We start from the raw sequence: 12599 nt of genomic DNA on the forward strand, positions 1-12599 counted from the left end.
GCACTTGTGGGAGCGAGCACTGGGTGTTATATGGAAACCAACTTGACAATAAACCATTAAAAAATAAAATAAAATAAAATAAAATAAAATTTCTCTCAGCAAAAAAACAAACAAAACAAAACAAATAGCTGCAGATTTTTTGTGGATGCTCTTTATCAGATTGAAGTAATTTCCCTGAAAGACTTGCTGAATCCAAACAAGTTGGATTTTGGATCACACTGATTAATTTTCAAATGTTGAAATAGCTTTATATACCTGGAATAAATCAATTGATTATGATATATAATTATGTTCATCCATTGTAGCATTTAGTTTGCTAATATTTTGTTGAAGATATTTCTGTCTAACTAAATTCATTATAGATGATGGCCTGCAGCCTTTTTATTGTTGTTGCTTTTGTATTTTCTTTGGTTCTAGTATCAGGGTAATATTGGCCTTATAAAATGAGTTGGGAAGTGTTCCTTCTTCCCAATGATAAAATTTGTCCTGTCATGGGACACCTGGCTGGCTCAGTCAGTAGAGCATATGACTCTTGATCTTGGGGTTGTAAGTTTGAGCCCCACATTGGGAGTAGAGATTACATGCAAATAAAACCTTAAGAAAATTTTTGTCCTGTTGATAAAAATATATATAATAGACCAATTTCTGGAAGAGGCATCTTCTGGAATAGATTTTTCGGGAAGAGACTGTCTTAAATTAGCACTAACTCTTCTCTAAATGTTTGATATAATTCTCCAGTAGAACCATATAGGCTTGGAAATCTCTTTCTCAGGAGCTTTTAAATTATGAATTGAAATTGTTTGATGGTACAGGGCTATTCAGATTGTTTCATTTTGAATTTTGGTACTTTATGATTTGAGGAATTGGTCCACTTCAATTTTTTGAATGTAGCTATTGGTAGTATTCCTTTTTAATGGTCGTAGGTTCTTTGGCAATATTCACTATTTCATTCCTACTGTTGGTGATTTGTGTCTTGTTATTTTGCTGTTTAAACACTTTTTTCTCCCCCAGCCACCAGCTTTTTAGTTGTTCCAATTTCATTAATCTTTGTTCTGGTCCTGCTTTGGATGTGCTTTTTCTAGGTTGAGTTAGGGAACTAAGATTATTGATTTAAGACTTCCTTGTTTCTAATGCAAGCACTTGGAACTTCTAAATTTCTTTCAGTGCTTTTTAACAGCATTCTACATATTTCAGTATGTTGTATGTTGACATTCATTTCTGTTTTTAAATTTTTCTTAGAAGATTTCCTTTTTGGGGTGCCTGGGTGGCCAGTTGGTTAAGTATCTGCGTCTTGATTTTGGCTTAGGTCATGATCTCGCAGTTTGTGAGTTCGATCCCCGCATCAGACTCTGCACTGGCAGCATAGAGCCTGCTTGGGATTCTCTCTCTCCCCCCTCCTTTGCTTGCCTTCTGTCAAAATAAATAAATAAACTTAAAAAAGATTTCCTCTTTGATCCATCAGTCATTCATAAGTGGATTGTTTAGTGCTTCTGATTTTCCTATTGTCTGTATTGATTTGTGATCTGATACTATTATGGTTAAAGAATATACTCTGGATAATTTCATTTCTTTTAAACTTGTTTCATGACCCAGGAGATGGCGTCTTGGTGAACATCCCATGGGTGCTTTAAAAATAAGTGCATTCTGTTCTTGCTTATGAAATGGCAGTATCTATTTACACTCCTCAATAGCAGCTATATGATTCCCATTGATCCTCTCCAACATTTGATAATGTTAGAGACATCATTTTTACTAATTCGATAGATAAAAATTGGTATTTCCTATGGCCTCAAACTTTCATATGCCATACATAAGAAGACTGAGTATCTTTTTGTGTTTATTAACTAAATGAATTTCCTCTTAAGTGAAATTCTTGTGTGTGACAGAGAATTACTTATATTCATATGTTGCTCTGTAGTCAAGTATGGCCAAGTGTGTTCTGGCCCGAAAGATATGACTGTAAGAAGTTGGTCTCTACCAAGTCTAGCCCTTAAAAACATGCAATGTGATGCTATCTTGCTCTGCCACATCAATTTTAGAGGCCATATGGTCCAGGTGGCATAATTACAGGATGGAATAGGGCCTCTCAAACTGCCATACTTTCCATGAAAATGGAACATCCCTTACACTTTTGCTTTAGGGTAAAACATTTTGTAGTAAATTTTTATTTCACTTTCATTTTGATAGTTCTGCTGGGTACAGAATTCCAAGCTGGTAATTTTCTTTCTTATTTAATCAAAGACTAGTAATAAACATATATACAGCACAATTAACCTAAGATCACTCTTCATACTGTATACACACAATGTATATAGACTATATACAATCTGAAAGAAACCTGCATTCAGCAGTCAAATGTTTAGATTTTCCTTCCCTCCCTAAAGAAAATTTTTTTAACCACCCAAATTTAGAATTTCATCAACATACACTCTCCTGTAACCAACAGTTCAGACATAGAAACTGCAAAAACAGGATGCTAACATGAACCTCTGTTAATAATAAACAAGCAGAAGCAGCCATGATTGAGATGCATTGTTACTGACAACTGTGCCCTAAGGTGCAATATCAAAAGATTGTGATGCAGAGAAAAGCTGTATATACATACACAGTAAGAAAATAAACTTCACAATTAACACATGCATGTTTAATTCTGGAAAAATCACAGCCCTCCAAAATTTCTCCACATTTCAAGCTGACAGTTATTTTTCTCTCAAAAATGTGAAGATTTAATTCCACTCTTTTTGGTGGTCATTGTTGCTGGTAACTTATTATTTCTATTTGGTGATCACTCCATTTATCTGACTGTCCGCTTACGGTATTGTTCAGGCCTCTGAAGAATAGCTTAGGTATGGATTTCTTTTTATTTGTCCTATATGGTAGGGATGCAAGGATTCAATTACATAATTTTGAGAAAATCACAATCACAGCCTCTTCCTTGTTTACAAAGATTCCGATTAGATATATTAGACACTTTCATTTCATCCTGTAGGTCAGGGATTGGCAAAGTCTTAGTAAAGAGATGAGATAGTAAATATTTTAGGCTTTAAGGGCCAGTTTGTTACACCTATTGAACTCTGTCATTATAGCACAAAAGCACCCATTGGCTCTATATAAAAAAAACATGAGTACATCTTTCTTCCAGTAAAACAAAAACAAGCAAGCTAGATTTGACTTATGGGCTGTATTCTGCCAATCTCTGCTATAGATAGATCTCTTAATAGCTCTTAACATTTCTTTCTCCCTGTCTGTGCTATATCCTGGTACATTTACTATATATAATTTCTAGCTGATTTTCTCTTTACAGGTGTCTAATTGTTTTAACCCATCCACTGGGTTTTTGTTTTTAGTTTATTTCAACACTTTCTTTCCCAGAAGTCTCACATTTTCCAAATCTACCCATTTTCCTACAAAAATCTTATTTTTTTCAACATTTTACAAATAGCTAGTCTACTGCAGTCCAGGGAAGAGGGTGATGAACTATATTTGTTGTTCATTGTTTCTGCTCTCACCCACTGTGGCTTGCTTTTTTGTGTCATTCATCTTTTAATACTAATTCTTTTTACCTTAATTTGTGGTGATTGTGCTTATGTCTCTAGCCAGCCTAAAACCACTTCAGCCTCCTGACAACCTTCCCTCCACAATGGCCCTGGCATGTCAGAGACCTCGAGAAAGCCCTACCATTGCAGTTGCTTACTGCTCTCCTCCCAACCAAATGTGTGTGGCAGGGAGGGCAGTGGTCCTGAGAGAGCTTCCCCTGCCTCTGAGACTGGCAATGCCTTAGAAAATGGGTCTCATGCAGGATATATTTGTAATGCTAGAAACAAAATTGGTAGGTCTCTAAACTTAATTCTAATCTAATCCAATCAAAATTCTAATGTTTATTTTCAGTCAACTTTTACAAATTGGATATAAAGTGATTATAAATTTCTTAGAGTGAGAGCTATTGGAAGTCAAAGATTAACTAAGTAAACTATGACAGCATAAATGATAATTCATTTAGAAAAAAAGAAATATGGTTCCCTATCTCCCCTGTGTTTCTGTAACCACAACAGCTTCATAGGTGCCAAGCAGGTAGTCAGATTGAACAAGGATTTGGGTTTTGCCACGTGAATACAACAAGAAAGTAAATTATAATGAACAGAAACTTGCATAAGGAATGAAGTGGGGGTATGAAGGGGAGAAGCACCCATGAAAATCTTTAGGATTAATGGGTTCTAAGGTCATGGTGAGGCCTAATAATTGTTTGAGTCAAAGGCTTATCTGGAGTAAGCTAGAAAAAGATACGAGGAAGTAGTAAGAAACCAGCGTGCTTGAAACTGAGATCAAGCAAAGATTTTAATTATTGGCAATGACAAAGGAGTGGCTAAAGTTAATGAGCTATTTTGATCATTAGCAGAGAGGTCAAGGGACTGAGAAGTGTCCATTAGAGAAAAATAATGAGACAGAGACTAAAATCTCTGGTGAACAAGGAGTGAACCAGGGATGGTAAATGACTACGGGTGGTATAGTCTGATGATCACGACAAACTTAAAGCTGGGGATACAAAGGAGGAACGGGAGGTGGGGGAGGGTGGAGTGGGGAAGATGGTCTGCAAGTGGCACCCCAAAGGTAAGAAAAACACTAGTGAAGAAACAGGGACTAAATGAGAGCCTTCAAGAGAGAGCCAGGTTCAGTCAGAGCAGTGGTTCTCCAACTTCACTGTGTATTAGAATCACCTACAGAAAGTGTTCTACCAAGGATTATTGGACCCTATACCCGGAGTTTCTGATCCAGTAATTCTGAAATCTGAGAATTTGCATTTCTAAAACATTCTCGGATGATGCTAATGCAGCTGGTCCTGGGACCAAACTTCCAGACAACTCAAGAACAAAAAGAGGGAAAAAACAACCAAAAAAGTTTGATTATATCAGGAATGTTATTGATGACTGATCACAAATCCCAGAAAACACTATGAAACAGTTTTAGAAGTTGGAGAGGAGTAAGAGATGTGGACAGAAATGTGGTCCTCACAAAACTAGGCTTGAGTTGAAGGCAAATATGTTACATGTAGTATTTCACGCAGAAAATTAACAGAAATAAACTCCATACAAGAAGTTAAGAAAAGCCAAACAATCTTTGACTAAAAAATAATGCCTAGTATAGTAAGGATCAGTTATAAGCTGGTATTTTCTCTGCTTAAGTGACTTCAACTAAGCTACCAAAAAGTTTGTTGACTGAGCAAAGGTTAAAGTATTAACATGGTTAAGCAAAACACTAATAACCATAACAGCTGTCATCAGGGCTGCCCCAGATGTTCATGGGAAAACTTCAAGTAAGCCATTATTCTTTAATATAATACGATGCCAATAAAACTGAGCCTTATTTTTTCAGATGCAGACAATGATCGAGGATTCCTCAGTTTTATTAGTTATTTACCTAAAGGCAGCTGATGAAACATTTAATGTGTATTTGAGGGAAGTAAATCCTTACTATTTTCACTATGTCTTCAAAATGGAAAATGTTCCACATATTTTTTAAAGTATTACATAATATTAAAAAGAGAAAATACTGACATGTCTTAAATGAAAACCAAAACCACCCTGTAATTCCCTCACCTAGAGCTAATCACTATGTATATCTGATGTATCTCCTTTAAAAAAATACACACACACACACATATACATATATATATACACACAGATCTATCTAATCTATAATCTTTGATGAAAATAGCATAATGCATACTATTTATATATACACACACACTAATATCTTGGTTAAAAAATAGCTATAGTTGATTGGGTATGACTACCACTTTAATTCTAGCTGTTTCCTGGAGGTATCACCACCATTTTAGCTACTAGTTGATCATAATTTTGAAAATGGCTGTAATTTAAAGATATTTCAAAAAATTATATTGATTATAAAACAACTGAAGTCAAGAAAACTTTTCTTCTTTCTTTATATAATACAAACTTTGAATTTTTATTATAGGTGGCATCTATTAGTGCCTAAATCATGTTACACTTCAAGAGTGCAAAATGTTAAGATATATGAAGCAGATACACATGATTTATACATAATTGCAACTTGAGAATGATGAAACAAAAATAATTTACAGATTTAAATTAAAGACTATATAGTTAAGTAAAAATGCAAACATTCATTGCTATCACATATTTACATTAAAAAAATGTTTAAGTTCCTATAGAAACTTACATCATATTTACTATTATTTTGCTCAAATGTAACATCATCCAAACCATAGGTAACATTTTATTTAAGCTAGATTTCAGTATCAACTTTGCATACAGAATTAGCAGAGAATTTTATGTAACGTGATGCTCAAAGAAACCAAGTATTATTTGTTAGAGGTTCTAAATATTTTTGAAGGTAGATATGTTATAAAATTTAAAAAACTCAAAAGGAACTGTTTTTTATATACTTATATATATTTTTTCATTTTTAAACAAGAAGGGGTTATTTCTTTTGGATTTTCTTTGCTTAGACAGGGCCTATAATACATAGCATATACTATTATTTACAAAATAACATCTGGGAATTTATTCAGTTTTTAGGGATTGAAAATTATAAAATTTCCTATAAATTATACCATTTAGAAAATGAACATATAGCTATTAAAAATATAGGTGAAAATTTTTAATCATTTTTGAGCCATCAAAAGTACAATATGAGATTGGTATCCTGGTGTTTGAAAGCAATCATTTTACCATATGCATCTTAATCTTTTATATCATTCATTTTAAGTTGATGGTTAATTTTAAAAAGTTTTAATCAAAGTTGTTTTCAAACATTGTCATAATGTCGCTTTGAAGAGTCATATCAATGGTACCAGCCATCTGTAGAAAGAAGGGAAAAAATTCAATGTTACATTAAAACATGTATGCCTTCATTATAATTATATAAAAATGATTACACATTTGGAACACATTACACAAAATGAACACTGTTTAACATAATGAGTTTATGCAATTTTCTATTTATGTTCAAATATTGTCTAATTTTTGTTAAAATATTGCTTGTGTGATAAATAAAGGTTAAAACTTACAAAAACACTAAGAACAAGTTTCACTTCCCTCTTCAACTAAGAGAGTAAAGTCTCGGCATTGGCAAAATATTAATAAGAATGTGAACTGAGATTATATTGTTTCATCTATCTCTGTAATCAACATAGTGTGCTAAGACACATAAAATTATTTTCTGAATGAACCAATATCTTAATTATTCAAGAAAGCTGTAATATGTCACATTAAAGCTACAGGCTTTCCTTGATTCTGCTACTTACAGTGTAACCTAGGACAAATTATTTAACCAAGTTTTTTACATATTGCCAAATATAGGTATTTATGAAGATCAAACCAGATTGCATATTTAACACTCAGCACAATGTTTTTCATTAAATGCTAAAAAGCCATTAAAAATAACAAAGTAAAAAAAAGCTAATTAAGACAAAGGAAATAAATGTTTCCTATATTCTGAAGCTTTCTACAAATGCCCATGTGATACAAGTTAGTCTTTGGCATCTGAAATGATACTATGAAATTTAAAAAAATATATTTCTTATCAGTAAACAGTAACAGCCCAGAGTGGTGGATAAATGTGCCAATTTGCAATCAATTGGGTTAACTTCTTTGATGAGAATCAGTATTCTCATCGGCTATATGGGAGAAGATTTGGAATAATGATTTATCTACCAAAAGGATAATATGTGTGAATCTTATAAACTACAAATATTTTTTTTTAAATATGCCATTAAGCAAAATAATTTTTTTTTTAAGAGAGTGCATGTGAGCAGGAAAGGGACAGAGGGAGAGAGATCCTAAGAATCCCTCCCTAAGAGAGAATTGTGGGGCTCAACCTCAACAACTACGAGATCATGACCTGACCCAAAATCAAGAGTTGAATGTCTAACCAACTGTATCACCCAGACACCCAAGAATAAATTCTTAAATCTTTACCCAGGTTACTTTTTTCCTTTTTTTTTTTTTTTTTTAATTTTAAGGTTTTATTTCTTAAGCAATCTCTATACCCAATGTAGGACTGAACTCACAACCCTAAGATTAAGAGCCTCATGCTCAGTTGGTTAAGTATCTGACTTTGGCTCAGACTGTGATCTTGCAGTCAGGAGTCTGAGCCCTACGTTAGGCTCTGTGCTGACAAGCTCAGAACCTGAAGCCTGCTTTGGTTTCTGTGTTTCCCCCGCTCCCCCTCTCCTGCCCATGCTCTGTCTCTCTCTCAAAAATAAACAATAGGAAAAAAAATTCACAATCTAGAATTCTATATCCAGCAAAAACATATTTAAAAAAACAAAGGCAAGTTTAAAACATATCCAAACAAAAACCTGCACACAAAAATTTATAGTGGTTTACTGTAATTGCTGTAAGCTGGAAACAACCAAGATGTCTGTCAATAGATGAATGGATAAACTGTGGTACATCCATATAATGGGAGTATTTATTCAGCCAAAAAAAAAAAAAGCTACAAAAAGACATAGAGGAATTCATATTACTTAAATGAAAGGAACCAATATGAAACATCTACGTATTGTATGATTCCAACTATATGACATTCTGGAAAAGGCCAAACTCTGGAGATAATAAACAGATCAGTGGTTGGAAGGGATGAGTAGGAAGCACACAAGCAACTTTTTTTTTTTTTTTAAAGAAAAATAGACTTCTTTAAAAAATGTTTTATTTATTTTTGAGAGAGAGAGAGCACAAGTAGGGTAGGGGCAGAGAGAGAAGGCGACAGAGGATCCAAAGTAGGCTCCACGCTGATAGCAGTGAGCCCAATGTGGTGTTTGAACTCCCAAAATGTGAGAACATGACGTGTGCTGAAGTCAGACATGCAACTGACTGAGCCACCCAAGCACTCCTAGGAGACTTTTAAGAAAGGGAAATTATTCTTTTTTAAATTTTTTTGTAGGCTCCATACCCAGCATGGAGCCCAATGCAGGGCTTAAACACTCAACCCTGAGATCAAGACCTGAGCTGACATCAAAAGTTAGATGCTTAACTGACTGAGCCACCTAGATGCCCCAGAAAGGGAAATTACTCTGATGGTACTGTTATTGTTGATCGAGGGTCACCATACATTTGTCAAACCCATAAAAAGCACAACACTAAGAGAATGCTGAAGTAAACTATGGATTTTGCTCGATAAACTAAGGTTGACAGTGATGTGTCAATGGTGGTTCATGGACCGTGGGATGCTGATGGTGTGGAAAGTTTTGTGTTGATGGGGGCAGGGAAGGAGTATGTGGAAACTGTATTTTAGGCTCACTTTTTCTGTGAATCTAAAATGCCCTAAAATATAAAGCCTATTACTGATACAAAAAGGCCAAATAAAGATATTTTCAGATACACAGAAGCTGAAAGAATTCATCACCAACTGACCTACACTACAAGAAATAGTAAAAGTCCTTAAGGAAGAAGGAAATTGTATCATTTGGAAATCTGGAACTAAATGAATGAAGAGCACTGGAAATTGTAACTACACAAGTAAATGTAAAATTCTAACTTATTTAAAACTTTTAAAAAGGTTATTTGATGGCTTAAATATTTGCATAAAAGCATGGAAAGGAGAAATGGAAGTGTACTGTTGTAAAGCTATTCCATCAAATGTGAAGTAGTATAGCATAACTCACAGGAGCACTGTACTAAGCTAATGTATGCACTACAAACCAGAAAGCAACCATGAAATAACAAAGTGTTACAGATAATAAGCCAATGAAGTAAATAAAATGGAATCATAAAAATACCTGATTAAAAGAATGCAGGAAAAAAAGAAAAGAAACAAAAAGAAAGGACAAACAGAAAAGAACAAGATATCACACTCAAACTTAACCACATCAATAATCATAGTGAATGCAGTTGGTCTAAACACTCCTATGAAACACAGCAATTGGATTAAGAAACAAAAAAAGACCTCACTACATGTTGCCTACGTGAAACTCACTTCAAATATAAAAACACAGGTAGGTTAAAAATAAAAGGATAAAAACATTTTTTAAATGTTTTTTATTTATTTCTAGGAGAAAGAGACAGTGTGAACAGGGGAGGGTCAGAGAGAGAGGGAGTGACAGACTCTGAAACAGGCTCCAGGCTCTGAGTTGGCAGTCAGCACAGAGCCCGACGCAGGGCTTGAACCCACGAACCGCAAGATCATGACCTAAGTGAAAGTTGGACACTCAACCGACTAAGCCACCCAGGTGCCCCGGATAAAAACATTTTTTAAACCATGCAACACTAGTCATACAAAAGGTGAAGTGGTTATATTTCAGAGTAAATAATAATATCAGGAATCAACAAGATCATTTTGTAATGAAAAAGGGGGTCAATCAATCAAGAGGCCATAAAAACCCTAAATATTTAGGTACCGAACACTGCAGCATCAAAATACATGAAATCAAATAGAATTACAAGGATGAAAAGACAAATCTACAATATATAATCATAGATGCCAATGTCCCCTTGATATCTGATAAGCACGCAGAAAATCAGCAAGAATATAGGAGTCTTGAACGACATGATCAACCAACTTGGATACTCCCCAGCAGCAGAACATACATTCTGCACATGTGCACACAGAGTATTTATCAAGGTAGAGCATAATGCGAGCCATTAAAAAAGTTTCAGTGGGGGTGCCTGAGTGGCTCAGTCAGTTAAGCATAAATTGTCAGATCGAGCCCTGAATTGGGCTTTGCAGTAAGCTGAGAGAGTGGAGCCTGCTTGGGATTTTCACTATCTCTGTCTGCCCCTTCCCCACTCATGCTGCCTCTCTCAAAAATTAAAAAAAAAGTCTCAATGAATTTAATACATTATATATTCTCTGTTTAATTAGAAATTAATAACAAATTATGAGCCAGATAATTCCCAAATACTTGGAAACTAATATACTCCTAAATAAATAATCCACGGATGAGGGGCACCTGGGTGGCTCAGTTAGTTAAGTGTCCGACTCTTGATTTCAACACAGGTCATGATCTCATGGTTTGTAAATTGAGCCCCAAGTCAGGCTCTGTGCTGACAGCATGGTGCCTGCTTGGGATTTTCTCTATCCCCCCCTCCCTGCCACACCCTGCTCTCAAAATAAATAAACTTAAAAATGAAACAATAAATAATCCATGGATGAAAGAAGAAACCAATTCTGGTTTTTAGAACGTCATTTTCAGGGTGACTGGGTGGCTCAGTTGGTTGGGCATCTGACTTTGGCTTAGGTCATGATCTCATGGTTTGTGGGTTTGAGCCCTGCGTTGGGCTCTGTGCTGACAGCTAGCTCAGAGCCTGGAACCTGTTTGGGATTCTATGTCTCCCTCTCTCTGACCCTCCCCTGCTCATGCTGTCTTTCTCTTTCTCAGAAATAAATAAACATTTAAAAATTTANATTAAGATACAACTGACACATAATAGAAGTCAACTTCTTCATCTAGTGTTCAACTAAAGAAACACTGACCTGGGACAGATGGCATGACTTTGGGCCACAATTTACAGATAGTTTACTGATTTTTCAAGAGTGATAACAGGAAGTAATGAACCACTTTACCTATGTGCCAGGCCCTTTCCTGTGTGTTTATTACATATAAATTCATTCCATCTTCAAAATAGGCATTATTTTTTACAGACAAGGAGATTGAGGGACAGAGGGGTTAAATAAATTGCCCAAGCCCCAAAGTCTAGTAAATGGCAGAACTAGTATTTGAACCCATGCAGTCTACTAGCTCTAAGACTATAACTTTATGATTATATTCTAGATCTTTGAGTATAAAATTTTTATTTTAGGCTCTGATTTTAGAACTTGATCCTCACTAAAGATGTAACTCCACTGTCGCTGAAAACCACCCTGAATATATCTTTGAACATGTAAAAGACAATACTCCATTAAATCATTCCTTAGTTAGACTTAATGAACTAAAATTTACTTACTGCTTCTCTCCTCCTCCGCTCTTGCTCTTTCTCCCTTGCTAAATTACGGTCTTTGGGAAGCAAGACTTTGTATTTATCTTGAGTTTCCAAGGACTTCTGATGTTCTTTCTGCTCTTTTCCAAGGCACTGGTTTTGCATTTTGTTTGAAAAAGATTCTTGAGTAAAGCCAAGGTCCCTTAAAGAAACAGTATAGCTCAAAGTGGGTTTCAGGTTCCTTAAAAGTTTTTATTACTAAGATATGTTATTAAATGATAAATATAAAGCAATATTTTAGATTCCCCCTTGTAATGTAATTTTTAAGCTTGACTTTTGATGTCAAATTTTACAAAGGCAATCTATATTAACAAAGAGGTTTATATAGAAACTCTGACCAACATTATATAAAAGTGTATGTTCTTACACATAGAATGGAAACAATATTAAGACATTTCTGGAAAACAACAATGTCTTTCTAATTTAGTTACATTAGTATCTTTAATAGCTTAATCACATGATAATTTCTATCCTCTTCAAAGTAGATACCACTAGTTAATTAAAAAATTAACAAAAATTTGCTTTTTGCAATTATAATTTGCTCTGTAGTCTACTAAATAGCTTAATCATGGTCACTTGACAAAAAAAGAAATTTAATATATTTAGAATTACATGTCCACCATAGGGAATGGAGATTGCTAC

The 12599-nt window shown here is 34.6% G+C and overlaps 1 protein-coding gene across 4 annotated transcripts in view; it reads right to left on the reverse strand.

Annotated features, from left to right (window-relative positions):
- Positions 1-6635: 6635 nt before the first annotated feature.
- The window catches only part of BRDT (bromodomain testis associated), a 60458-nt gene continuing 54494 nt past the window's right edge, over positions 6636-12599 (reverse strand). For 3 of the 4 annotated variants that reach the window (XM_077746007.1, XM_077746006.1, XM_077746008.1), the window contains 2 exons: positions 11925-12099; positions 6636-6839 (listed from right to left, as the gene is read on the reverse strand). In XM_077746007.1, coding sequence (XP_077602133.1) covers positions 6771-6839; positions 11925-12099 — 244 coding nt within the window. In that variant the 3' untranslated portion in view covers positions 6636-6770. Of the gene's footprint in view, positions 6840-11924; positions 12100-12599 lie in introns of those variants that run through there. The other variant, XM_077746009.1, reaches the window with a different exon arrangement.

This window comes from Crocuta crocuta, unplaced genomic scaffold, assembly GCF_008692635.1.
Source record: "Crocuta crocuta isolate KB4526 unplaced genomic scaffold, BGI_CrCroc_1.0 scaffold48, whole genome shotgun sequence".
NCBI lineage: Eukaryota > Metazoa > Chordata > Mammalia > Carnivora > Hyaenidae > Crocuta > Crocuta crocuta.